At 42.9% G+C, this 27,872-nt stretch overlaps 1 protein-coding gene across 5 annotated transcripts in view; it reads left to right on the plus strand.

The window, feature by feature from the left end:
* Positions 1–27,872, plus strand: part of TMCC3 (transmembrane and coiled-coil domain family 3) — a 254,640-nt gene that overhangs the window by 164,976 nt on the left and 61,792 nt on the right. Inside the window, exon 1 of one of the 5 annotated variants that reach the window (XM_070409562.1) lies at positions 16,698–16,834. The exons of 3 other annotated variants lie outside the window; for them this stretch is intronic. In XM_070409562.1, the coding sequence (XP_070265663.1) occupies positions 16,757–16,834 (78 nt within the window). In that variant the 5' untranslated portion in view covers positions 16,698–16,756. Of the gene's footprint in view, positions 1–16,697; positions 16,835–27,872 lie in introns of those variants that run through there. One more of the 5 variants, XM_070409569.1, reaches the window with a different exon arrangement.

Here is a 27,872-nt window from a genome sequence, read left to right on the forward strand (position 1 = left end):
CCGTGGTCTTCACTGATTGGTCAGTGTCAGGGCAAGGGGTCATCAGTCACTGCAGCTGCTTTTTCTGTTTTTCTGGGTCTGGAGCTGAAACACAACTGAGGCTTACATGTTATTTCTAGGGAGGCGATCTTCTGTATCTGCTATAAGTTGCTTTGTCAGTTTGTTCAGCTATCTGCCTCAGTTTCCCTATTCCACTTGCCCTGGCTCATTGGACTGACTCACCAGTATGTTTTATAATTTGTATAGCAGTAGCCATGAAATAAAGAACAGGTTTCTAATTTCCATTGCTATAGGCTGCACTCAAGTCCTGCCAAAGGTGGGTTTTGTTTTTGCTTTTCGTTTTGAAAAGACTTATCTGAAGCTTAAAGACTTCAACTTCCTTTGTAAAGACACAGCTCCTTGTCTTCAGGAAATGTGTGTTTATACCGGGATACAAATGGGGTTTAAAATACTGAAGGAAGTAGATGTGATTTACTGAATACACCCTTGGCAATAAGAGAAGGCTATCTGAGATTAAAAAAAGAATAATTACCAGGTTTGTCAGCGTGCTGCTTTAGATTGCAGAACTGCACAAGGTTACAAGGTTATTGTGCCTGACTTTTTGGTGGTTCTCTTTTGAAAAACACTGCCTAATTGCGGACATGATGACATAAAAACAAAAGCAGCTCATTCCCTTCCCAGTTTCCATTCTACTGAGGGTGACCCCAGGGCAGGCTTGGATTTTCAAAGCCATCTGAAAGAAAATTGAGTATTTATTAAGGAAAAACAGCTTTGACTTTAGACTCTAACCTTGTGCATTAAATATAAGCAGAAGGACACACAAAGTCTGCCAATGAATGTTACTTGCTGTCTGTTGAAAACTAACATTATGCCACTGGGCTCCTGCAAAGGGTCAGAGTATATGCCCTTTGAGCTGTCTTCAGGGCAGTAACAATTGGTCACACTCTTACCTAATCACTCATGCAGTTCACTGTACCATATGGGACTTAAGGATGACCTTGTGTTCACTTTGAATCAATAGGTGTGAAGCATCAGGTCTCATTTGCCCTGAAGCCCAGCAGTGTTTAGCAGTGAGTTTATTTGTGGGTGAATAGTTAACAGACTATATCACATAAATATGAATGATTTCTTCTTTCAGTCAAATAAAACTGTTTATTAATGGGATCACGGAAATTGAGCACCAGTGCTCGGTTTGATAAACCATTTCCAGTTGGACTATAAGTTCTGTGAAACAAATGCAGGGTTTTAAGAAGCTTTCAGTTGTAACTTTTTTGTTTTTTAAAAAATATATTTTATTGATTTTTTACAGAGAGGAAGGGAGAGAGATAGAGAGCCAGAAACATCGATGAGAGAGAAACATTGATCAGCTGCCTCCTGCACACCCACTACTGGGGATGTGCCCGCAACCAAGGTATATGCCCTTCACCGGAATCGAACCTGGGACCCTTCAATCCGCAGGCCAACGCTCCATCCACCGAGCCAAACCGGTTAGGGCTCAGTTGTAAGTTTTAAGAACATTTAAAATAGCTTGATCTGTTTTAAACACACATTCCATACTTCCTTGGCTTGGTTTCTGACATCAAATAGTCTTGAGTTGAATCAGTAACAAGCTGATTCTTGTACCTTTTTGTGTCTCTCAGCATGAACATTTGGTGATGGGTATGTGGTCAGTAGATTTCCTATTCGGTTTAAGACATGCTAAAGCATACTGCATTGCATTTCCCTTTTTTGTTTTTGTTTTTTGTGTTTGTTTGCTTTTTTGTAATCCTCACCAGGGGATATTTTTTCCACTGATTTTTACAGTGGAAGGGAGGGAAGGAGAAAGAGAGAGGAGAGAGAGGGGAGAGAGAGAGAGAGAGAGAGAGAGAGAGATTGATGTGAGAGAGACACATCGGTTGGTTGACTCCAGCACATACCCTGGCAGGGCTAGGGAAGAACCTGCAACCCAGGTATGTGCCCTTGACGGGAATTGAACGCTCAACCCTTTGGGGCCCAGGCCAACATTCTACCATTGAGCCTCACCAACCAGGGCCTGCATTGCATTTTCATTCAAATAACTGCTTTCAAAATAAAACCCAACAGATTATGGAATTTTTTAAATCACTGATAAATTAAGGTCAGACAGCCAGGATTTCACTTGATTTATAACCAAATAATGTCTTAATTCATGCTTTCTTAACAAAATGTCAATTATGTTGCCAAAATAGAAGCAGTAACAATCCAGAGATTGAATAGTAGGAAATAAACTCAGATACTAAGATTTTTATAAGCTGTTGAATCTAATTTTGTATAATGCCATTATAAATATCAGTTTTAAACTTGATATAACTTGGTTGTTTATTTTCTTTGAAAGTGTAGGGAAATGGGAACGGGCCGGTGTAGGGTATTACGCTCAGAGTCACAAGGGCAAGTTTCCTGAGCTGTCTCAGCCCCACTGTCCTAAGACCATGACAAGGACTCTGTGAGGGGTGTGTGTGTGTGTTTGAGAGAGAAAGAGAGAGTGAGAGTGAGAGAGAGAGAGAGAGAGAAAGAGAGAGAGAGCGCACACAGACTTGGATCTGGCCACCCAGCCAGTTTCCACAGTAACAGCAATGTCTTTTCTCTCTTTTTCCTACCTCTTCCTCTGCCTCTGCCACTGCTTAGCAAGCCATTTTACACAATCCAGGTCTCAGTTTCTCATCTAAAAAAAAAAAAGAAAGCTGGACCACACACTCTTGAAGATTCTGCAAGTAGTACAGTTCTAGGCTTTATGTAAATACTTTTTAAAAGACGGTTCCTACTTGAAAATATTGGTACCATACTTAGAAGTATGATTGAAATATAAATGAAAATATCTATAGACCATGAACTGTGCCTATTTTGTATGCTTAAAATGAATTATTCTGAGAGCAAGCTAATTGAAAAATCTGGAAATCATCAACTGTTTTTTGCATCCACCGTAAAAGAGCAATGAAATTCCATATACTGCAGTCTTGAAATGAGTGCAGGGAAGGGTGTAAATATTTATTGGAATGAGAGTGGAGCAGAGAGATCTGCTTTGTCTACTGGTGGGTGGTAACACATCTATGGATCATTGTTTTCACTAAGCATTTAATAGTCCCATCTGTTGAAAATGTACATTCAGAAGTACTTGGAAATTACGATAAGCTACCTAGAAGTTGGCAGGGAAGTAATGCTGGAAAGATCCCAAACTCTGCAGTCGAACGGGAAATCCAATATAAATCGACATGTAATTATAAAATCTCATCTTCGGCTACAGCTCTTTAAATATATTTATTTAGGCATGGTATAGACTTTTAACACCAGAATATGGGACTGTAGAGCCTTTGCTAATCTCAGGTTCAATTCTTTGGGGGCATTGTGTATTTGACCTGAAAAATCCACTCCTCATTTGACCCAGCAACTGCAGAACATAGTCCTGCCCCCAGTGGCTATGGTGCTGTCTCCACCGACAACTCCATGCTCTCCCTATCTCCCAAGTGGACTACATCTCATTTAAAAAATGAATCACTGAGTTCTGTAAATACTTTATACTGCTTTTTCCCTCCTGTTACCTCTTCTCCACACCAGAAGTCCACTTGGTTAGTCCTACCCCAGGGTTTCATTCAGAGAAGCACCGTTGCCATGTGTTCTTATCTCTCCATAGGGTGTTTATTTTTCTTAACTGCACTTCCTTCTTTAAAACCTCAATCCACTGGTTTCCCTTTTCTCCCACGTCTTCCGTTCCTCTCCCTACACTCTCACTTTTGGCCCATTTATCACTGGGCCCTGCACACGTGTTTGCACATAGGGCGGGCATCTTGAGAATTGTAGCTGCTCGGAAGGAGAAAAGATGGTCTTTTGCAGGAGCTGTTGAAGACAGTTAACCCCTCATTACCGCTCTAGTGGCCTCTTTCGATAAAATTCTTTACATAACTCCATCTCTCTCTCTCTCTGATGAAAGTAGGAGTTTAAGAAATTGCCTAACTGAAATGAGCAGTTTTCAACAAAAGAAATCAGGGTTTTATTTTCCCAGGGATGGAGAGTTCTCCGTCAGCTTAGAGACCCCTTCTCTTTCGCAGGCGGCTGTTCCTCCTGGCCTCACTGCACAGCTGCTTACATGTATTTGCCAAATTAATCATCACATAAATGTTGTTCTGGGCTTATTGTGCCCCTCCCCCGACCTAACATGTGTTGAAGCCCTAACCCCCAGTGCCTCAGAATATGACTGTTTTTGGAGGTGGTGTCCTTCACAGGGTGATTAAGTTAAAATGAGGCCCTACAGTGGGCCCTACTCCAGTCTGACTGGTGTCCTCATAAGAAGAGGGAATTTGAACACTGAGATCCCAGGATTATGTGCGCAGAGGGGTGACCAGGCAGCAAGGCGGCTGCTGTCTGCACTCCGAGGAGAGGCCTCCGAGGAAAGCAGCTCTGCTCTCACCTTGATCTTGAACTTCCAGCCTCCAGAATGATGAGAAAATAAATGTATGTGATTTAAGCCAGCCAGTCTCTGGCATTTTGTTATGGTAGTCTTATAAACTCATATAAATGTTCATAGCAACAGACTGCGGGCTGCCAGAGGGGAGGAAGATTGGGGGGCTGGGTCAAAAAGGTGAAGGGATGAAGAAGTACAAATTGGTAGTCACAAATAGTTGTGGGGATGTAAAGTAAGCACAGAGAATATAGTCAATAATATTGTAATAACTAAGGTGCCAGGTGGTTGCTGGAAATATCAGGGGGACCACTTTGTAAAGTATGTGATTGTCAAACCACTGTGCTGTACACCTGAAACTAGTATAAAGTAATACTGAATGTAAACTGTAATAGAAAAAAAAAATACTTTTTAAATGTTCATAGCAGTGTCACATCTGTGTTATGCGATCACTACAGGATCAAACAGGAAAGTCAAGATATAAGAGCTGGAAAACAGGAAAAACAACTTCAAGCAGGAAATGCACTTACGTGAAAGTTGATCTGGGACATATGTGATCTGCAACGTGTTTAAAACCATCTTTTTCTCTCAAAGCCCAAGTTTGGGGGTTTGGCCTCCCTCTCCCTCAAAGCCAGGGAAGAAATGTCACCACAGGCTCCGAGCTACAGGTGGAAGCAACCCTGCAGCACCCGGAGGCGTTGTCTCGCTGCTGAGGCGCTGAGTGTCTGTGTGGTGACCCTGAGAGTAGCTAAGTTCCAGGCAGGCGAGGGTGAGATGAGCTTTGCCTCGGTTAACAACCAAGTTTAGGTGGGTCAGAGGTGCTGTTTAGCACAGGAGCACGGTCGCTGTTCAGATAGACTGTGGTTTCAGCTTTATGGCGTTAACTTCAAAGAAGTCTTCAGAAGTATGTACTTGCACCGTGACTGAGTCCCTCCATTTACTTGTTGGTCTCCACCTCAATTCTAAGATGTTGACCTCCTTAAGCCACATTGACTTCTGAATTGATTCAGTACATTAAAGAAGAAAAAAATGTTTCAGGTACTCTGTTGCATGGCACTTTTAAAGTAAGTCCTTAGAAACCATCATTTCTGTTCCTTTTTATTTCCATTGGGTACGAACAATGTATAAACAATGTATACTTCATGCATTGCACAGTCCACTTGGAATTCGCAGTGACTCACCAACAATAGGAAATATGACATAATTGTCAGTGATTAATTGCACCTGAATTGTTTTTATTTTGGCATGAGATAGTGTTCTACTTTTTTCCAGGTGAACTCCCAATGTTTTCCTTCTCCCTCGATGTGTAGTGCTGCCTCTGTCACAGACTGTGCCTCCAAATACACATTGGTCTGTTTCTGAGCTCTCTCTTCATTGGTCTACAACAGCGGTTCTCAACCTGTGGGTCGCAACCCCTTTGGGGGTAAAACGACCCTTTCACAGGGGTTGCCTAAAACCATCGGAAAACACATATATAATTACATATTGTTTTTGTAATTAATCACTATGCTTTAATTATGTTCAATTTGTAACAATGAAAATACATCCTGCATATCAAATATTTACATTACGATTCATAACAGTAGCAAAATTACAGTTATGAAGTAGCAACGAAAATAATTTTATGGTTGGGGGTCACCACAACATGAGGAACTGTATTAAAGGGTCGCGGCATTAGGAAGGTTGAGAACCACTGGTCTACAGGCTTATTCTTAGTCGTGGTAACTGAATTACTGTTGCTTATAAAATGTGTTGATATCTGGTAAAGAGAATTCACCTTGCCTGCCCCAGCTCACCATATTGTTTTTCTTCAAAGTTAGGTTTTCTTTCACTGAACTTTAAAATAAGCTTATCAAGTTTAGAAAAAGCCCTTTTAGATTGGGTTCTGTTTCATCTATCCACTGATTTAGGGCAAATTGACAACTGGTGGACACTGCATCTTTCACTCCCAGAGCATGGAATACTTCAATATTAGGTTTAGGCTTTCTCTCATAGAGCAATGAATTTTTTAAAATACCTCTAGTATACCTATATTCAAATACCCACACATTTATGGAAGGATTCCCATTGCAAGAACTGTGCTGGGCAGTGATGGATTTTTAAAATGAGCAAATTAGTCCTCTATTTCAAAAAGATCATACTCTAATAGAGAGGGATATGGTAGATATATACACAATTTATATATTATAAATTAGACTTATAAATACTATGCTAAAATTATACATAATATGCTACTAGCGAAGGAAGATTAATTTTTACCTGAGAGATCGCTTGGGGGAAAGAGCTATATGCATAATATGAGTATAATGTATTTATATAATATTCATCGCACTTTCCTATAAAAAGATGTAAAAAAAAACTTGTTAGCCTTTGTGTTTTCATATTTTGGCAACTACATAAAAGTGGCCTGTGTTGTTTATGTTGACATCTAGTCAAAATAAGAAATATTGAGATATTTTGAATTTTTTATACAGTCTTTAAAATAATATTTAATAAAATCAAATTTAAACTTTACTTCCTCCGCCCCAGTATGCACATTTTAGTATGTACTTGCACAGTGACTGAGTCCCTCCATTTACTTGTTGGCCTCCACCTCAATTCTAAGATGTTGACCTCCATAAAGCCACAGAGACTTTCTGACCTGATTCAGTACATTAAAGAAGAAAAAAAAATGTTTCAGGTACCCTGTTGCATGGGCACCTTTAAAGTAAGTCCTTAGAAACCATCATTTCTGTTCCTTTTTATTTCCATTGGGTACAAACTTTCAGCTAGGAAAGTGAGTACTTCTAAATACTTGTAGGAAATTTGCTCATTGGCCACATGTGGCTAAGGCCTACTCTATTGGACAGTATAGTTTTAGACAATCAATTTGATATCAAAATAAGGGAAATGTTTGCAGCATAGTAATATAAATAGGTATCTCTAGGCTAGGGTTTTATGAGTGATATATATTCTAATTGATCATCTATAATCTAATTGATTATATCTAAAACATCCTGATATTTTTTGATTAAGGCAAATGCAATTCCATTTGTAAAAGATGGAAATAACCAGAATGGGAAAACCTCCCATTACTAGAGTGTTGTCTAGAAAAAAAGTTTTGCAGTTATGGGTGTCAGGAGGCTATAGTGAAATATATGGACTTTCTGCTTCTTTGGGTAGAGCACAAATTATAACTCGAGCTTTACAAGCTGTTCCGTCTCTTCTTAGATCTTTTATTTGTTTGTTTTTTCTCTTATCACCTTCAAGAGTCCCTTTTCATAGTTGAAAGGAATGTTTGTTTGTTTTTTAACTCCAAATAACCACACCCTGCTAATATTCTGAAAAACCTACATGTTGCATGCATGGTGGCTTCTGGTTACCACTCACGTGAGAGAAGATCTGGGACACGTGATCTGCAACATGTTTAAAACCTTCTTTTTCTCTCAAACCCCAACATACTGTCTTTTTGTGAAAGACATCCCTTCGGTGGAATGGCAGAAATACTAACTAGGAGTGCATCAGGCACAGCTGATCTGGGAAGAAGCAATGAGAAATCATAGAACTGTAGAATACCTTTCAAAACTGTCAGCTAGGAAAGTGAGTACTTCTAAATACTTGTAGGAAATTTGACCTTCACTTCCAAAGTGAGATGAAAATTGATATCTCATTTTGTGAAACTTAAAGGGCAAAACTGAAAATCTAAAAGTGCTTGGAAGTGATTTAAAAATGAAAGATTTACAAGGAGCCTTCAGCTGGAGGATAAAGTCATAATGGTGTGATTTTTAATTTCGAAAGCTCTATTTGTTTTCTTTCTTCAGGGAAAGAACAGGAAACAAGAGCTTTATTGTGGGGCTATTGGGAATCCTGTACATTAAGCTGTTTGGGAGAAGCAGAGAAAGGTCAAGCAGGAGTGGGGGCAAGTCAAGTTCCTGTGAGTTAAGTATTCTGTGAGGAGACATGCAACAGTGGAGTTTCCAGATGCACTGAGTTTCTTTCCCATTAATATTCTCAGTAGTGCCAGCATAGGCCTTTGATTAAGAGACAGTTACTATGTAATGGGTGCAATTATGCCCATTCTACGGGTGTGGAAACTGAGGCCTAGAAAGGTTGCAGAAATTGTCCAAGGATATACACTTGGTAAATGAGCTTTTGGGTAAGATAAGCCTGGAATCAGACTCAAACACCCCTGTTGTCGTTTATTAGTTGGTCAAGCCACTTATTCTATTCAGAGACCCTATTGCTACTCAGTAAAATGGGAAAATAATGGCACCTACCATCATAGAGATGGGGGCAGGAAGAGGTTTGGCATAACTCAGAGTTGATGTATTTAAGTTCTGGTGCAGATGCAGTAGGCTTAAATAAATAATAACTATTGTCATTTGCTGACTCTGTACAGAGTGCTATAGAGGTGCTATAGGAAGACAAAAGAAATGGAGAAAGATTCTTTTTCTTACTCTTCTGTAGCAAAATATTTCAGAGCTTCTTTGATCTTTTTGCCCTGAACTTTCAAGGGATGGAGTGAGCAGGAAGTGTCAACATTTGTGATACTTCATACCAGGCATCTTGTTAGGGTCTGTGTTAATCGCATTAGGTTCGGCTACATATACCAGAGAAATCTAACTTTGTAAAATGATTAAGATCATGGGAAATAAGCTCTGGTTAGCATTTTCATAGAGAACATTTGTTTTATTTGTTTTATTTGTTTTCCTCTTATAACCACCAAGAGTCCCTTTTCATAGTTGAAATGAATATTTGTTGTTTTTAACTCCAAATGACCAAACTCTGCGAATATTTTGTAAAACCTACATGTTGCATGCCTGGTGACTTCTGATCATTTCTGCAGATGTGTGTTAAATGCGCGCTCATACATGTGAGCGGGTGTGCCTGCCTGCTGGGTTTTCAGCAACAGATGACTGATGTTAATTGGAGAATAACCGTGCTGTGATTTATTTAGCCATTCTGTTGTTGACAATTGGTTTGTTTCCAATGAGACTGTTACCACCATGAACACCCTTGACTGGGGGTCCTGACTGACATGTGTCCTCCAGGTGTATCCTGAGGAGTGGAGAGGCTGGGGCGTAGGGTATGCATAGCTTCGAGTTTATGAGATGATGCCAACTCGTGCTTCAAAGGGACTGTAACTGTTGATGTTCCCTCCTCCACGTGGGAGAGTTCCTGCTGCTGCAGATCGTTGCCAGCACTAAGTATTATAAAACTTTTTCATTTTTGTCAGGCTGGTAGGGTTATCCTGATTTCTTTTTTGTATAATATTAGTGCACAAACATTTCCCCATATGATTACAAATTCTTTCCAAATATAATTTGCGGCAATTATACTTTATTTTTTGTATGACTGTTTTCCACTTTGTATAATCCGCCCTTTAGTTTTCATAAACAATCCTTTAGATGCTTTCAAGCTTTTCAGGATGAGAAAACTCTGTAATGGGCAATCTTTGTCTGTAAAACCTTTCCTGTATTGTATTACTTCTTTAGGATAGATTCCTAAAAGTGGAATCATTTGGTCAAAGTGTACAAGCAGAAAGAAACTCTGTTATATGTGGGAGCAGGTACCCTGAGGACTGAGGGAATTGAAGGTTCGTGTAAGAGGAGGAAGTTTGCCTTTCTCAGTAGTCAGGGCCCAGAGCTTCGCCAGAGGTTCCCACTTTCTCCTAGTTCTAGCACCAGAATGCCTGATGATGCGGTGGAATGTTGGTGTGCACCCTCTTCCTTAATTGGACACGTTCCAGGATAACAGCAGTCATTGACATCTTACTGGAAATAAGTTATCGCATGAAGACAAACTATAGGTCTTACCTTGTTTTCTTGGCAGATATTTGAATCCAGGCAGCTTCCCTCTCCCCCACCTGTAACAGTACAAGATCGTTTATATTTAAATGTTTACGGGAGTGATGTAAGCAGCAGATACTGTCAGAATTCAGAGAAGGGAGAGATGAGTGCCGACTGCAGTGGGCAAGGAAGGCCTCAACCAGCAGCACCCTCTCTTTCAATAGGACTGTGACTTGGACTGTTTGGGGACATCACATCACATTTCTCTGGTAGTTTCATATTCCACCAATCATTCTTATCTTGCAAGTGAATTGGGGATAAAATGCAAAGTGAATTCTCGGACAGTGTGTTTCTGAAGTGTAGCTAGCTCATCCTTCAGATTTAATATGTGCTTAATGAACAAGAATTTTCCGGGGCTGGCCATGCATAGAACGGAGACAGCTAGAGTTCTCCAGAGAACCGCCTCAAGTGAAGTAGGAACCCTTAGCATCACAGCTCCAGTTAAAGACTTAATAGCAAGAACACCCTGTGCCTAGCGCACAGCAAGGCATTTTCATCCTCTTTTGTTCTCCGTCGTTGTGGGCTTCTGGGAAACAGCAGCCAAGAGTCACGCACAGCCATCCGACAGTGAAACCCTTTCCTCGCTAACGGGCGGGTCAGGGGTCAGAAATAACAAAGCTCGTGTTGTAATGTGTGTGTAACTAACATAAAACAAAGACTCGAACCAACATGGGAACAACAGGAAGAAGCACACAAATCTGTAGAGTTTTATAATTTACTGACAATGTAAATTTTTACTAAACAACTCAGTATATCATGAGTCATTTTGAACCTGAACCAAATTTGTGAACTTTAACATACTCTTCCAACCAGATCCAACTTAATTGTCAATCCTTTCAACAAAAACCTTAAAGGATCACTGCTTTCCGTCAGGTGCTGTGCTCCACACTGGCGGACCAAGGCTGAGGGACTCTGCCCTTGGCCCTCAGTTTCTTCATAGTGTCCACTGTGGTCAGGTCCTGATGGAGGGCATCACATTAATGAGCACCACCTGCCGTCTCTCCTGTGCCCCTCAGTTTCCACAGGTGGTCCCCTTCTCTGGGGCAACAAGGGGCCAGAACCTGGAAGAACTCTGTTCTGTGAACAACTTCAGAGAAAAAAATCCGTACACCACCCGTTCCTACTTGCTGTGTTGTCCCCTCCCAAACAAAGTTTTTCCTGTGAAAATTACCACAATTGCACCTAAAATGTAAAATACATTTTATTTTTTAATGAGATGTATTCTCTTTTTTATTTATTTTTTTAAATCCCCACCCAAGGATATTTTTCTATTGATTTTTTAGAGAGAATGGAAGAGAGAGGGAGAGAGAGAGAGAAACATCTATGTGAGAAAGACACATTGATTGGTTGCCTCCTGCACACACCCCAACCTGGGCCGGGGAGGAGCCTGCAATGGAGGTACATGCCCTTGACCAGAATCGAACCCAGGACCCTTCAGCTGATCCACTGAGCCAAAGTACCCAGGGTGTAAAATACATTTTAAATTAAATTTTAATGTTGAGATTATTGTTGATTCACATGCAGTTGTAAGGAATAATACAGAGAGGTGCTGTGTACCCTTTACCTAGTTTCCAGGGGTAAGTAACATCTTGCCAAACTATGGTAGGAATATCATATTAACATTGATACAATCCACAGTCATAATCAGGTTTCTCCCGTTTTGTTTGTAGTTGTGTGTGGTGAGGGGAGGGTAAGGCGGGTGTGTTTAGTTCTCTGCAGTTTCACCACATGAGCAGGTCCTGTCCACCACCTGCCGCTGAGACAAAGAAGAGTTCCATCACCACAGGATCCGTGGTGTTGCCCTTTGATAATAACTGCATCCACCTCCCTCCTGCAGCCCCCTCGCCTTCCCACCTAGTTTCTCACCCCTGACAGCCACTAGTCTCTTCTCCATTGCTATAACTTTTTCACATAAAGGGAATCATACCTTGGGAGTATATAACCTTGGGAGATTGGCTTCTTCACACAGCGTAATTCCCTTTACACTTACCCAAGTTGTTGTATGTCAGGTTATTCCTTCTTACTGGTCAGTAGTATTCTACAGTATGGATGTCTCACAGTTTAACTATTCACTCATTGAAAGACATCTGGGATATTTCCAGTTTGGGGCTTTTTATAAGCAAAGCTGCTATGAACATTTGTGTGCAGGTTTTTGCATGAACATGTATCTCTTCTCTGGGATAAATGCCTGAGAGTGCAATTTCTGGGTCACATGGTATTTGCCAAATTGTTTTCCAGAGAGGCTGTACCATTTTACATCCCTGTCAGCAATGTATAAATTATCTACTTTCTCCGTATCCTTGCCAGCATTTAGTGCTATCACATTTTGTTTTAACCATTCTGATAGGTATATAGTAATATCTCTTTGCGGTTTTAATGTGCATTTTTCCCTAATGGCTAATGAGCATCTTTTCATGTGTTTATTTGCCATCTATGTTTGTCTTCAATGAAATGTCTGTTCAAGTTTTTTTGCCCATTTTTTAAGGTGGATTGTTTATTTTTTAATATTGAGTTTTGAGAGTTCTGTATGTTTTCTAGATACTAATGCAACTAATTTGTTGGATATGTGTTTTTGCAAATATTTTCTCCCCAACTGTGTTTTGTCTTTTCATAGTTTTAACAGGCCTTTCATAAAGCAAAGGTTTTGCATTTTGATGAGTAAAACACATGTTTGTACTTTTTAATGTAGCCTCAAGTCTGCAGGGAAGGTAAATGTTAGAGACCAGTCTCCAGAATATTGAAGGCTCCCTGTAGAATTCTCTTTAAGATTCATTGTTCTTGAGAAACCAATAGCACAAAATTGTTGCATCTTGCTAAAAAGGAATATTAGAAGGCAAATTTACCAGCCTGCAGAGTTTGAGTCTTTCCACTTTCCTGTTTTTTATCAAAATCTTACCAAGTGGAAGTTTTTGGCTTCTATGCCAGATGATTGCTGATGCTAAGTAATTAGTAGTCATTGTTTTCTTGTATAGAACATGGTATGTTAAAAATTAAATATAAATGTGAAGAGTAGTTACTTTAAAAAATAAAAGAGTAGTTACTTTGAGTTGGCTGTAAACCAGGTAGTTAAAATTAGAGATTCTGTTTGCATCAGGCCTGGAAACTTCTGATCCTCAACATACATACATACATACGTACATACTAGTACATACATACATGCATACATCTGATCAGCGTGCATTCACCGAAGGCTAGTTAATACATTTTTAAAATATGATTTATTTTTTCTCTACACTCTCTGTCCTTACATTCTCAGGGGAGGAAAAACTTACTGTACTTTTGTCTTATAGGTCTTTCCCCCAGGGGAAACACTTTCCTGTACTATTAAATCAAAATGGAATATGAAAAGGTGTCAGGATGGCCGAGTGGTCTAAGGTGCCAGACTCAAGGGACTCCCAAAATGGAATATGAAAGGAAAAACATTTTTCTTTACTTTGTAAAAGGCTTACTTTTTCTCTATAACACGAGGCTTTCCTCCACGTCTATTTCCTTCTCCCTACTGTATTGAAATGGTAAACGTGAAACAGTTCAGGAGGTGAGCCCCTAAGGAGACACCTCCCTTTGCCCTACCACTGAGCCAGGGACAGAACTGTCTTTACCTAGGTAGCAACTTATTATATTTTTTTTTACTGTCTCCTGTCTAGATGGCATGTCTCTGCAGACTGGACCATGTGTTAGTTTTCTACGCCCAGAACCAGGAACAGAGTCTATCACACCTACGGTGCTGAATAAATAATTGGGGACTGCACAAATTTCAGTAACTAGGCAGTATCTGAAAATTGGTAACACTCATCATTCAGCAAATTTATATCCTTATATATTATTCATTCCAACCCCTTGAAGGCAAAAGCTACCTTTTGCTTATATCTTACTCATTTTTTTAAACCCCGGTGCTTGGACAATAAGTAGACGTTTAATAACTGTTGAATTTACCCATTCATGCGGCAAGTATGTATTGAATACAAACTATGCCAGGAACTGTCAGGAATATACACATTTGCCTAGCCCTAGAAGAATGGAACAGACTGTTGAATCTCAGAGGGAAGGGGGTGGGGGTAGGAAGTTATTAACTAAAGAACTTATTTGCATATATGCATAGCCTAGGGACACAGACAATAGTGTGGTGAAGGCCTGGGGGAGGGAGGGGGAGGGGGCCAATGTGGAAAAAAGGGGGATAGCTGTAATACTTTCAACAACAAAGATACATTTTTAAAAAGTATATACTGTGAAAAATAAATCTCTCATCCCTTCCTTGTAGCTACCTAGCTCTCCTCTCCTGCTATCAGTTTCTTATCTATCTCCCTAGTTTCTTGTTTATCCTTCTAGAAATATTCTATGCATATATAAGCACATACATATATGGGTTGTATATAAATGATGGAATACCATACAAATTATTCTGCATATTGCTTTTTTCACTTAACCATATATGCCAGAGATATTTCTATAGCTACACATAAAAAGCTGCCTCATTCCATTACAGTTACCCAATACTCCACTGGATGGGTGTGTCATAATTTACACCCAGTCTCCTTCTGAAAGACCTTAGGTTGTTCTCAGTCTTGGCCATGGTCTTCTAACAAGTGTCCCTTACCCATCTTCAGTCAGTGCTTCTCATGACTATCACATAGATCTTACATTCCCGTCCTGACATCATCCTTTCCCTGTTCAGAAACCTCCAGCTGCTTCCCAATACAGGCAGTCCTCGGGTTAAGTCAGACTCCATTTATTTATAAAAAGAAAAGTTCCGTCATTTCGACATATGTACATATGTGCTTTATGTTTTTTATTATTTATTTACCACAAGGAAAGGTCAGGAATTGTTATCTTTTAATTTTTTTTTCTGTTTCACTTCATTACTGCTGTGTATGTGTTCCATGTGAGTGACGTAGGTGCTTATGTAGGTGGGTTCCGACTACAGCGAAAATTATTCTGCCGTAGGAACAGATCTCCAACGTAACCCGAGGACCTACTGTACCCACATACTAAGGCTGAACTTCATAGTTTTGAAAGTGGAGCCCTGCACCACACAGTCTCCACCTACTTTTCCCAGCACATCCTTCTGTTCTTAAAGACACCCCCCTAAACTGATAACTTGAGGTTTTCCAAATGTGCCTTTGTTTTTATGCTCAGTACTGTTCTTCTGCCTGCACTCCCCTATCTCCTCAACCCTTTGAAGCGGGGGGAGCTTATCTATCCTTTCTTCCTGTCTGGTCCCTTTGCAATGACTCCTCTCTGAGGCGGGTGCACTTCCAGTATTTCAACTCAGTCTCCCCTAGTTCACCCTAGGTCAGTGGTCGGCAAACTGCGGCTCTCGAGCCACATGCGGCTCTTTGGTCCCTTGAGTGTGGCTCTTCCTAAGCCTTAGGAGTACCCTAATTAAGTTAATAACAATGTACCTACCTATATAGTTTAAGTTTAAAAAATTTGGCTCTCAAAATAAATTTCAATCGTTGTACTGTTGATATTTGGCTCTGTTGACTAATGAGTTTGCCGACCACTGTCCTAGGTAACCAGACCCTGTGTTCTGAATGTTGGTTTAGGTAACATTTAATTGTTCACCAATCAGTCCTTTCTCATCTAGACTCCAAATTTCTTTTTTTTAATATATTTTATTGAGAGGAAGGGAGAGGGACAGAGAGTCAGAAACATCAATCAGCTGCCTCTTGCACACCCTTCGACTGGGGATGTGCCCCCAACCACTGTTCATGCCTTTGACCGGAATCGAACCTGGGAACCTTCAGTCCGCAGGCTGACGCTCTATCCACGGAGCCAAGCTGGTTAGGCCTAGACTCCAAATTTCTTGAGGAGGAGGACTATTTATTGGAAATAGGGAATACTAAAATGAAAAGATATGTCTTGACTTTCAGGTGGCTTCCAATATAAAGGTGAGCTAGACTTGCAAAATTAAAATACACAGTACCAAAGATATTTGTTCAAGTGGAAGTGTGTTTTGTGCTCAGTGACTTATAAGAAAAACAGGGGCTTTAAACACCTCTGGTCCCTGTCCCAGGGTCTGGCACATGGCAGATGCCCAATATGTGCACGTTGAATAATTAAAACAAACACCTGAAAGCAAGCATTTAAGGCAAGCGTCAACATCTTGTCAAAAATCCATCTTTTGTCATAATTATACGAATAAGTCAACAAATAGATGTCTCTCATCTTTTGAAGGAAAAGAGGGCAGTGTGGGAGAGGGCAGAATCAAGTTTCAGCGAGGGCGGGAGCAGGGGAGTCACACCTGGGGAAGGCTCCTGGGCGGCGGGCGGCCGCGCACGGGGGCGGGGAGTGGAGGGGGCGGGGAGAGGAGGGGGCGGAGCCTTCGCGTCCAGCCCCGCCCCCTCCCCCCGCGGCGGCGGCGCAGGGCGGCCAGGCGGTGTCGGCTGTCGGCGGTCGGCCCAGCCGCAGCAGCCTCCTCCTCCCGCTCGGCCGCCGCCCCCGGGCGCCCGGAGCAGGGCTGGCAGCTCGCGGCGCGGCGGCCCCAGGAGACGGCAAAGTTCCCCGTGCCAGCGCCGAGATGCCGGGCAGCGACACGGCGCTCACCGTGGACCGGACCTACTCCGACCCGGGCCGGCACCAGCGCTGCAAGAGACGGGTGAGTGGCGCGCACTGGGTGTGTGGGGGCGCCGGGCCGAGGGGCGAGGCCGATGAGCTCCGGCTGCCTCGTGGACTAACTCTCGTCCCTCCCCCGCCCCGTTTCTCTGCCGCCCCTGTCCCTCCCCTGCGGCCCCGCGCCCGGGCTTCCCCGCCCCTGTCCGCGCTGAAGGGGCTGGGAAGAGGGCCGTCGGAGCCCGGCCTGCGGCTCGGAGACCCCAGGTCCCCACCGCCCCGGTGGGACGCAGAGCCGAGCCCGGCCCGTCGACTCCCCGCCAGCCGCCGTCCTCGGTCCCCGCGCGCCTGTCCGGGACGCCGGGTCTCCCCGACGGCCGCGCTCCGCCCCGCCGCGCTCTCCACCAGGGAGCGCCCGCCGCGCGGGGCCGTGTCGAAGGGACTCTCGCTCCCGGCGGCCCCGTGTCCGCGCTGGGACGGGCTCCCCTCCTGCCTGACCCCCTCGGGGTTTCGGGCGCGGGGCAGGTGGCGGCGGGAGCGCCACGGGCTCTGCCCAGAGAGAAGTCAGTCTTCCAGCTGCCTCTCGGAGTTTCTCGCTGAGCCGAGCAGCGCGCTCTCCATTGATTGCAGTGTAATTGGCTGTTGCTGATTTTGGCTGTGGGTGAAAATAGCTCTTCAGAGCGGGCAGCAGGGACGATTCCTCTAGCGCTTCAAAATAAAGACGGAAGAGGAAGCCTTCTCCATACCCCTCCTCGGGGATACCTTCGTCCCCCTGGGGCGCTGAATCGTCCAGGCTCTCTCTGCGCCCGGTTCCCCCCCTTCCCCCCTTGGCCCATTGAAGTGCCATTTGCAACAGCACCTCCTCCGACTTGGCATTCGTTCTGGCAGGAGCTACCTGGATTTGTTTTTTGTTCAGCTAATTGTACTCGCTGTCGGAGACCTCAGCATTGGAGTGTCAGTTTCTCTGTGTAAAGTTCAGGGAGGAAGAGTCCTGCTCAGATTCTGACCTGCCACCTCCCAGATGGAGAGACCAGCCGGCCAGTGGGATGGGAAAAGTAGCAATAGGGACGGAAGTGCGGCGCCGCCCCACGTGCAGGAGGATTTGGATGTGCAATCGTAATTCAGAGAAGTAATCAATTCGCCCCAGAAGTGAAGTGACAACTCCCTGGTCTATTTACCTGTTTTCCCCTTTTTCTGTGTCATCTGTTAATCAATTTAACCAAATGATTTGTTTTTACAGATTAAATATATTTGGTGGAATAATAATACCTCCTGCATCAACTCCACTCAGTCCTCCCCCAAAAGAATTCTCTTACTTTTTGTGCTTTCTTTAAATGTTTCATAACGATTTGTTATGAAAATAACCAGAAACTTCGTTTAGGAAGAAGCATTGACAAAGGCTATTTGTTTACCTTCACAAAAGGTTGTGGCACTTTAACAGAAAGTTCTATTGTTTATTGGAAGGCTGGCAGCTGGCTAACACATTCACACTGAAGAAAGTCGACAGTCTTTATTTCTAATGCATTTGTAATTGGGGGGAGTCTATATTAATGTCTCAGGTGACAAGAAATTTCAGACTTGAAGAAATTTGGAAGCTTGGTTTCACTTGTCACAACTGTGATAATCTTTGTGTAAACAACAAGATTAGTAATCTTTGAGGGGTGGATGGCTGACTGTGAAATCATTTAAGCGTTTTGGCAAAACTCACAGAACCTACTAAAAATTCACTCTTCATAATCAGTAATATGGTGGTGATAAAGTTTGTACCTCAACTACTGTGATGAGAAGTGGTGAAGCAAATGAGTACTTTAACTGCAGACTTAATTTTTCTGCTGTATTGTTCCTTTCTACACCCTTCTTTTATGTTAAAGTGCCACACCCTTGTGTGAAGGTTTCTTATTTTTTAAAAATTATTCCCAGGATGTTTACCTACTACATTGATTGGTGAGTTGTAGAGATAGAGTCATATGCTGCTTAACATGGTTTAGCAATAGTTTTTAGAACTGGGTCGTTAAGTGATATCATTGTTGTGGGAACATATGGGTGGGCAAAAGTAGGTTTACAGTTATTGGTATCCTATATAATAAAAGCCTAATAGGCTGTGTCTGGTCAACTGGTCAACCGTTCAACCAATCGAAGTGTAATATGCTAATGATATGCTTAGGCCGCTCAACCGCTCACTATGACGTGCACTGACCACCAGGGGGCAGGCGCTCCGACTGGTAGGTTAGCTTGCTGCTGGGGTCTGGCCGATCAGGACTGGACTGAGTGAGACAGACCAGACATGCCCTGGAGCCCTGCCGTGGTCCCTCCCCAGCTGGCCAACCTCCATGTCCCTCCCTGGCCCCAATTATGCACCGGTGGGGTCTCTTAGCCTGCGCCCTCTCGCAATCCAGGACCCCTTGAGGGATGTCAGAGAGCTGGTTTCAGCCCAATCCTGCAGGCCACGCCGAGGGACCCCACTGGTGCACAAATTCATGCAACAGGCCTCTAGTAGAAAATAATAATACAAGAATAAACTGGGTTTCCCATACTTGCAACTGTAAACCTACTTTTGCCCACCCCTGGATAGAGTGCACTTCCACAGACCCAGATGGTATAGCCTACTACACACCTAGGCTGTATGGTATATAGCCTATTGTTGCCAGGCTACAGCATGTTACTGTACAAAACAACATGAGATTAAATCAAGAACAAGAGAAAACAATGCGGTCAAGAATGGTAAACACAAGATGGATGTCTGCCAGCGTAACAAAGCTACTGTTTTACAGCACACTTCTTTTTTTAATAAGTAGAAAGACTACACTCCAAAAGAATGATTAAAAATATAGTATAGTAAGTACATAAACCAGTAGCAGTTACTTATTATCATTATCAAGTATTATGGACTGTACATAATTGTATGTGCTCTTCTTTTATATGCGTGGCGGTGCAGTAGGTTTGTTTACACCCGCATCTCCACAAACACATGAGTAATGTGTTGCACTGCTAAGATGTCACTAGGCGATAGAAAAATTTCAGCTCTATTATAATTTTATGGGACCGTGGTGATGTATGTGGTCTGTCATTAACCAAAATGTTGTTACCTGGTGCATGACTATACCTGATTTTTAAATAGACCGTGTATTAAAATGGAGTTAGACATTATAGTATATACTGATTATTCTAAATTATCTTATTGAGCAAACGAAATCTAGTGAGGACTAAAAGAAATCAAACCAATGAGGGCTGGAACTTTAGTGGATAAAATCACAAGTTCTGTAGCAGTGATGATGATATCACTGTTTAAACTTCTTGATTGTCTGCTTTTAGGGTTTTAGTTGTTGAGTCAGGAGGAATAGAGAGAACTAGTGGAAATTTTGTTACTGTATAAGAACTTTTCTCAAGTGGAGCTGATGTAATTTTGAGTCTGTCCTCAAAGCTGCCATAAGCCTGCTGTAATGTAGGGAAAGCAGCAATAATTTTCTTGTGAGAATCTCATTAGGTGATTCTAGCTCCTGTTTTGTGGGATTCACTTCGATGTAGTTATAAAGACATACCCATATTTTCTTTATACTCAGAAAGTATGCAAAAGGAAAAAGTCAAGTGGTATTGGGGTTTAATTTTTTATATATATTTTTATTGATTTTTAAAAAGAGAGGAAGGGAGAGGGATAGAAACATCAGTGACGAGAATTATCCATTGGCTCTCCTGCACACCTCCTTCTGGGGGTCAAGCCTGCAAACTGGGTATGTGCCCTGACCAGGAATTGAACCTTGATCTCTTTATTCCTGGGTCGATGCTCAACCACTGAGCCACACCAGCCAGGCTAGGGTTTAATTTATTGATGTCACTCTCGCTTTGACAATAAACCGTCTATCTAATAGAGTATTTCAAAAGAAGCCTTTTGTGAACTCATTTAGTAAATTAGCTCCCCTAAAAACACTGTAACTAAGGAGAACTGGAGATGCATGGGAAGAGTTAATTAACCTTTCAGAGATGTGCGGTTTCCTCCTAGGAAGGACCCACGACTCCATGAGATCAAATTCTTGGTTACCAAATGGTCTTTTTTTTTTTTTTTTAGTTCAAAATTGATACTTTGTGGAGAGAACAGGGAAAATACACATGTCTCTTGCTGAGCTTGGTTAAGCCTTTGAGACTAGAATAATAATGAGGCAGTTTACTATTTTCACATTGGAGAAGTCTATTTTTACAGCCAGGTGGATTAACCTAGATTTTTTTTTTTTTGTCCCCTTCAGTGAAAATGTATATCATTGATGAATTCTGTGATTGTCTCTAAGCTGACAAGTCAGATCATTCACATTTTTAAATTTCATCTGGGTAAAATTCAGAAATGTGCATGTTAACTTGATGAACATAATATACCCCTACTTTAAAAGAAAGAACATACATAATTAGACTCCTACTTTTTTTTTTCATGCCCTACATAGTTAAAGCCTATCATTTCTTTAAGAATACAGGCAGTCTGGTTTTTTTAATCAATTATGTGTGAATTAAATTTTATGTTCTAATTTTAAATGTTCTAAAAGGCCACTTTCAGCAGCCTTTTGATCCTTATGTAAGGTGAATAATTTTTTTCTTGTTCTGTTGGTACCACCACTAATCAGAACTGTAGTCACCCTGAGTGCTTACTCTTCCCCCATCTCTAATCTACCAGCCATTTCCACTGGACCTTTTTTTGAGTTGATTCATTCCTCCTGTCATCTCCCATCTAGGTTAGCCACTTATGAACCTCAAGAAGAGATAATTGGTGCACTAGCTTCCTCATTGCTCTGTGATTTTGTCAACTTCCATTCTGTCTTGCCTGCAAGGACTAGAATATTCTGCCTACAGAACCACTCTCATCAGGCTGGCCCCCAGAAGACAGATCTTGCATTAGTGCTGCTGACCAGTGGTGGGATTTTGGACCCTGTAATCTTTCTAAGTATTAGTTTCTTCTTCCATATCCTAGGGATGTTACCAGGAATAAGTGCAGTAATTTCTATGAAATGCCCAGTACACAATAAGAACTCAATAGATGGTAGCCGTTTTTGTTATTCTCCTATATAATAAAAGCCTAATATGCAAATTGTTTGACTGGGAGTTCAACTGCTCGCTATGACATGTGCTGACCACCAGGGGGCGGCGGCAGTGGAGGCGCTGCTGGCCCCAATGGGCCCCGATGAGAGTAAGACTGCGGTGGGATGATGAAGCAGGTGAGCAGGCAGCACCAGGCCAAGGCGGGTGCGAGTGGGGCCTGATCACCCTGCAGACAGCTGGGGCCGCCACCCAGCTCCCAGGCACTGAGGGAGCCGGGTGGGTGCCCCCCCCCCCCAACCTATTGCCCTGCAGACAGCAACCAGCAGACAGCAGATCCTGATCACGTGATCGGGGCCAGGCCCCGGGCTGGGACGGGGAACTGGGGTGGGTGGCAGCGACCGACCTCCTGCGGCACCTGAGCCAGGGGCTGTGACCTCACCAGCTTTCTGGGGGCGGGGGTGATGGGGACAGAGGTGTGGTGAGAATGCGGGGTGTCCCCCGAGCTTGCTCTCACTCCCCCTGTTACCCTCCCCCAGGGCGTCAGGGCTCGTGCAGGGGAAGCCCACGCATTCAAGTGCAGGGTGCCCGCAAGGGGCCTGCCCCGCAGCCACTGGGACTGCAGGGGCCGTTCAGACTCCCCATGGGTTTGCGCAGGAACCGGTCTATGAGGCCGGCCGGGAGAGAGCGCACTGCCCACCTGGCTTCCGTGCAGCGCTGCTGGGCAGCCCAGAGGCCCACACTGCGCCCCAGCCTGTGGTGTCTGGCTACACTCACCTCATCTCGGCGTGGGGACTCGGGTGCCTTGACTCAGGCAGAGAGGGTTGTGCAGGGGCCCAGATGCTGCCCAGGGCCCAGAGGTCAGCTGGGACCTGCCCTTCCATGCCGATGCTCGCACTTCGATTGCTGGCCAGGCCTAGGGACCGCACCCGTGCATGAATTTCGTGCACCGGGACTCTAGTGACTATATAAGAAGTGATCATAAGCTTGAAAATGGCAAGACTGCTAATTTTGTGAATAGTATAGTCTTTCTGGTATTTTGTTCCTCATCACATGGATTTCTCACATGCTTGTCATTTACATGTTTATAAACTACAGACACTCGCACTCTGAGCACAAGAGGCTTCATTCATTCACTAAGTAACTTGCTTGAGCACCTTCTGTGTGCTAGCTGCCACTCTAGGTGTCAGTAATATAAAGGTGGTTGAAACAGACAGCCTGGCCTCTCCAGAAGAGTAATGTCAGGCACTTGCATTTTATTTCTACTTGTGGCCCTGGAAATACCCTTCCTTTTTACAGTAAGAAATGATGATCATAAGTACAGTCTCTAACATCTGAAGGAAAAAACTGCCAGCCATGGTGCCCCCCTGTAGTACATCTTGTGTTCTCTGGTTTGGAAATCGATCCAGAACAGTATGATGAATAATGGCCAAAAGCAGTCAAGGAAAAGAGGATGCCGTAGCCCTTCTCACGGTGGGAATGGCTGGGCAGAGATGCAGTAAGGCGATGATCACATGCTTACTTCCTGGGCAGGAACTGGAGAGAGTGGAAACACACCTCTATGGTAGGTTAACCTGATCTAGTGAAGTGGTGAACTGAGCATTTTGTGAATACACTTTGAATCAGTGATTTGCTTTATTCTGATGAGTTAATTAAAGGAATGGTGAATAATGATGAGTCTTCCAGGTCGGGTTTTTCTTAAATTTAGGATGGATAGATTGATGTGTGTGTATTTTGAGCTACACTTTGCTGCAAGCGCACCAGTCCTCCCTTTAGAGAACAAATTGCCAGCCGCCACCAGCACTCCCGATTGTCGCATTCCCTGTTGCACACCACAGCAGCTGCTACCAAGTGGGGTCACAGGAGGAGTTTTGCTTCAGACCCACTGCCCCAGTCTCCAGGGCTGCTGTGAAAATCAGAAATCGACTTAGTCCTTCTGGATGGAGATTGCCTGTGTCTTGACTTCACCGAGGCTGCAGCTTTCAGTCCTGCTGTTTCTTGATTATGTTTTTATGTTTCATTGTGTGTGTAGGAGGAGGGCAGAGGAGAGGGAAGGGAGGAGGAAGAGAACCATGAATCACTGTCCTGTGAATCAGAATGAGGACTTTACACTCCTTAGAAAGGGAACATCAGGATACATGATCAGTGCATAATAACCCGTCCATTGAGTTGGGGGGAGGGGAATGCTACTTGAAGGAAAACCTAGTGTGTGTGTTGATTATTCCTCTGTAAGGATGCAAAAGAACATTAAAAGAAGAATGCAGTAGAAATTATAATAGCCAACATGTACTACCTAAATCCTTACTATACACCAGGCATAATTTTGGATGCACCATCTCCTTAATCCTCATGATATCCTATTTATAGTTCCATTTTATAGATGAGGGAGTTGAGGCCCAGGCATTCTAGTAATTTGGCCAAGGACCTGTGGGTATTAGGAAATGGTAGAGCTAGCATTTTATAAACCCAGGTCTCGTTCCAGAGCCTGCATGTTAACCACTCCCCTGTCTTCTGCCTCTGAAGCGAATGCTGGAAAGCAGTCTGGTCTTCATCAACCTGTGGAGTGCTTGGATGTGTTCCAGTTGTGCAGGGCACCCAGCCAAATGGTGTGCTCGAGATGCTTATGACACAGCACTCTGCCAGTCCGCTGCATATAGTCCTATATCTCCAGTAAACATTGGTGAATGAATGATTTCGAGTGATAATCTAGGAGCTTTTTATAATGCCTCAGATATAAGAATTTTGCTGATAATTTGGGGAAGTCCTAAAGGCTGTTAAATAAGCTCATGTTTAATAACAGGGTTAAAAAAACCATCTTCTAGCCTAATATTTCATCTCTGGAGGATGAGCAGTTGAAGGACGTAACAAGGGTGGTTCTTGTCGCAGTCTGGCCTCACCAGCTCTCCCTGTAGGGCTCAGCCTCACTGGACTTAAAGTGTGTGCTTGTCGTACTTAAGGCAGAGGGTTATAAAGTTAGACTTAAAGGTTTTATTATGATAGGATTGGAAGGGAATGTAGACATTAACCCCAGACCATTCCATGTGTAGATACAGAATAGTGATGTCCAGCCAGACTGTAAGCAGTAAAATTGTGTAGCTAAGACAGACGGATTAGGACTGACCAGTGTACTAGTTCTGTCTTAGAGAATTCCTGAAAAGAAAACTGCTGTAAATACACACACACACGCACGCACGCACGCACACACTCACTCACTCACTCACTCACACTCACACTCACTCTAACCCTAACCCTAGGATATTTTTCCATTGATTTTTAGAGAGAGTGGAAGGGAGAGAGGGAGGGAGAGGGAGAGAGAGAGAGATCGATCAATATGAGAGACACACCAATCAGTTGCCTCCTGCATGAGCCCCAACTAGGGCCAGAGATCAAACCTGCAACCCAGGTATGCACCTTTGACCAGGGATCAAACCCTTGACTCTTCATTGTGTGGGCCAGTGCTGTAGTCACTGAGCCACACCAGCCAGGGCATGCTTTAAATATTTTTAAATACCAAGTTAATTGCTAAGTTGTGTGGGATAAACATCTCAAAATTAAACAAGGTAGAAGGAGAGTTCAGAATTTTTTTCAGTAGAGAATTAATTGAACAGCTTTGAAGTTTTGTGAGTTTTCTGGGTGGGGAAAAAAGTGAATTTAAATGATTTCGTGTTAAGCCCTCATCCTTCTGAATTTATTCCAGATTTGGGGGAGGCTAGGATGAAGAGAGGTGACAATTCACACGTCAAACTGCTTAGCTGCACTGGATTTGCTGCCATTTTGTAAAAATTATCTTTTCTGAGTGAGGTCTCCTTTAGTCTTTTTTTCTTCTTCAAAATAAAATTTTGAGAAATGAATTCATCTTTGTGTTGACCTTCCATCTGTTGGGATAGGATGTTGGGGAAAAACATATGCCAGATGCACATGTCATGGAGTGTATCTTCTATGTGTAACTTAGAATTCAACCCAAGCCTACTCTCGCCTCTAAAGCTCTGTTCCTCTGAGTCTCTCATTGAGAGCATCTTCCAGCACCCTGTCGTTTTTTTAATTTATTTTTTATTGTTGACAGTGTTACAGATGTCCCCCATTTTACCCCGCCCCCGTGTCCATGGGCTGTGCATATATGCACATATGGTCTTTGGTTAATCTCCTCCTGTCCCCCTAACCCCCTCCCCTCTGCCAAGTGTCTTTAGTGTATATAATTTTCATAAACACAAAAACATCATCTGGTTCTGTTCCAACACCGGGGATGGGGGTTAGGGGTGAAGACAGGGAGAAGGTTTGTTGGCCTGTTGAGAGAAGGTGCATACAGTGCCAACCCACAGTGAAGTGTCTCTGTTGGAGAAAATCTGTGATTTCTGCCTTATGCTCTGACTTGAGAGCCCAATCCTGGAGTAAGATGTGGCTTTAGTGTATAAACAAGACACTTCTACATAGGCACCTCAAAATCTATCTGTCACACTTAATACATTCTCTCAAATGACCACCCCAATTCCTGGCTGCTACTATTCCCATGTAGCCGATCCTCAGAGTAGATGCTGGGAAACTCCTCAGTCACCCCACTTACACACCACATCCAGTGTGTATTTTCTCAGTCACCTTTCTCTCATTATCCCCAACAGCGCTCCCTTAGTTTACTTCTGGGTTTGTGGTTAGAGTGAAGGGTTAGGAGTGTGGACTCAGGAGTCAAACTTGAATGTCAACTCCTCCACTTGCCAGCGTGTGAGCAACCTTGACCAGTGGTGTTAGGAAACCCATGACAGCATTTGTTGCTCTGCCGCTGAGTCATTCATTGTCTTCCAGAGAGTTTCCCAAACTTCAGTCATTCCCACACCTACACATAGCTTGGTGCCACCTGTACGATTGTTTACTTAGTGTTTCTAAATCAGTTCACTCCTTGAAACTTAAATTTATGTTTAAAGTATCAGTGTTACTATTCTAGCCAAATATTGTCTGGCCCTCTGAGGCCTGCAGTGCCAGATTAAAAGCATCCGTGGATGTAGAAGCTTTGTTAGAGAGTTCTTAGCACTCGACAAACTTCCTCCTCTACTGAATCAACTGGACAGGTTGAGGATTGTTTTCAGGGCAGTTACTCGCTCGCTGTGATTCTGTTATTTGATGCTTTTCAATTTATACCACCGAAAATAATTCAGAATCATTTGAGAACACACGGGTCTTAATGTATCATCTCTCCAAGTTCTTTTAGGTAATATTTCTTTTAGACCCCTGGCCTAGAAGTTGCTTCAAAATATTTTTTTATGGCCCTAGCTGGTTTGGCTCAGTGGATAGAGCCTGCGGACTGAAGGATCCCAGGTTCGATTCCAGTCAAGGGCACATGCCTGGGTTTTGGGCTCAATCCCCAATAGGGGGCATACAGGAGGCAGCCGATCAATGATTCTCATCATTGATGTTTCTCTCTCTCTCTCTCTCTCTTCCTCTCTCTCTCTCTCTCTCCCTCCCTCTCTCTTCTTCTCTGAAATCCTTAAAAATAAAAATATTGAAAAAAAAAGAATATTGAAAAAAAGAAAGTGGGTATTCTTACCTTTAAAAAAAATTTTTTTTTTATGGATTGTGAAAATTTGGGTAATTGAGTGCTGGGCTAAACAAAAGCCCATCCTGGTTGAGTTAAAGGCAATCTTGTCTGGGTATGAATACTTGGGTGGGTGAGGTTGGAAAAATGAGAGTTATGCCTGTTCCAGGCTGTGTCTCTGGTCTTCTGATGCTTTGAGATAAACTGAGGCAATGGAAGGTCTTAGGCTAAACAGTGGACCATTCTGGAAGACATGGAGTCTTGGGGAATTTCAGGGAAGGACAAAACGTGGTGGGTGGAGAAATTTAAGCTCTGTGGTTTTCTAAAGTAAAGTTGAATCTAATTGAGATGGGTATATAGGCTTGTTGTAATAAGAGGGAATTAAATGGTGCTGCCGCCTTTCGCTGACATTTTTATATAAGCACTTGTCTAAAAATAAAGTATGCCCTTAGTGAAAACTGTGCCCTTAGTAAATACATTCAGCACCTCAATATATTTACTTCAGGGTGCACAGCTGTGTACTGAGGTCAAACGTTTGTTTTTT

The sequence above is a fragment of the Myotis yumanensis genome, unplaced genomic scaffold, assembly GCF_028538775.1.
Source record: "Myotis yumanensis isolate MYYU_CA2020_CCGP unplaced genomic scaffold, mMyoYum1.0.hap1 SCAF_3, whole genome shotgun sequence".
Taxonomy (NCBI): Eukaryota; Metazoa; Chordata; class Mammalia; order Chiroptera; family Vespertilionidae; genus Myotis; species Myotis yumanensis.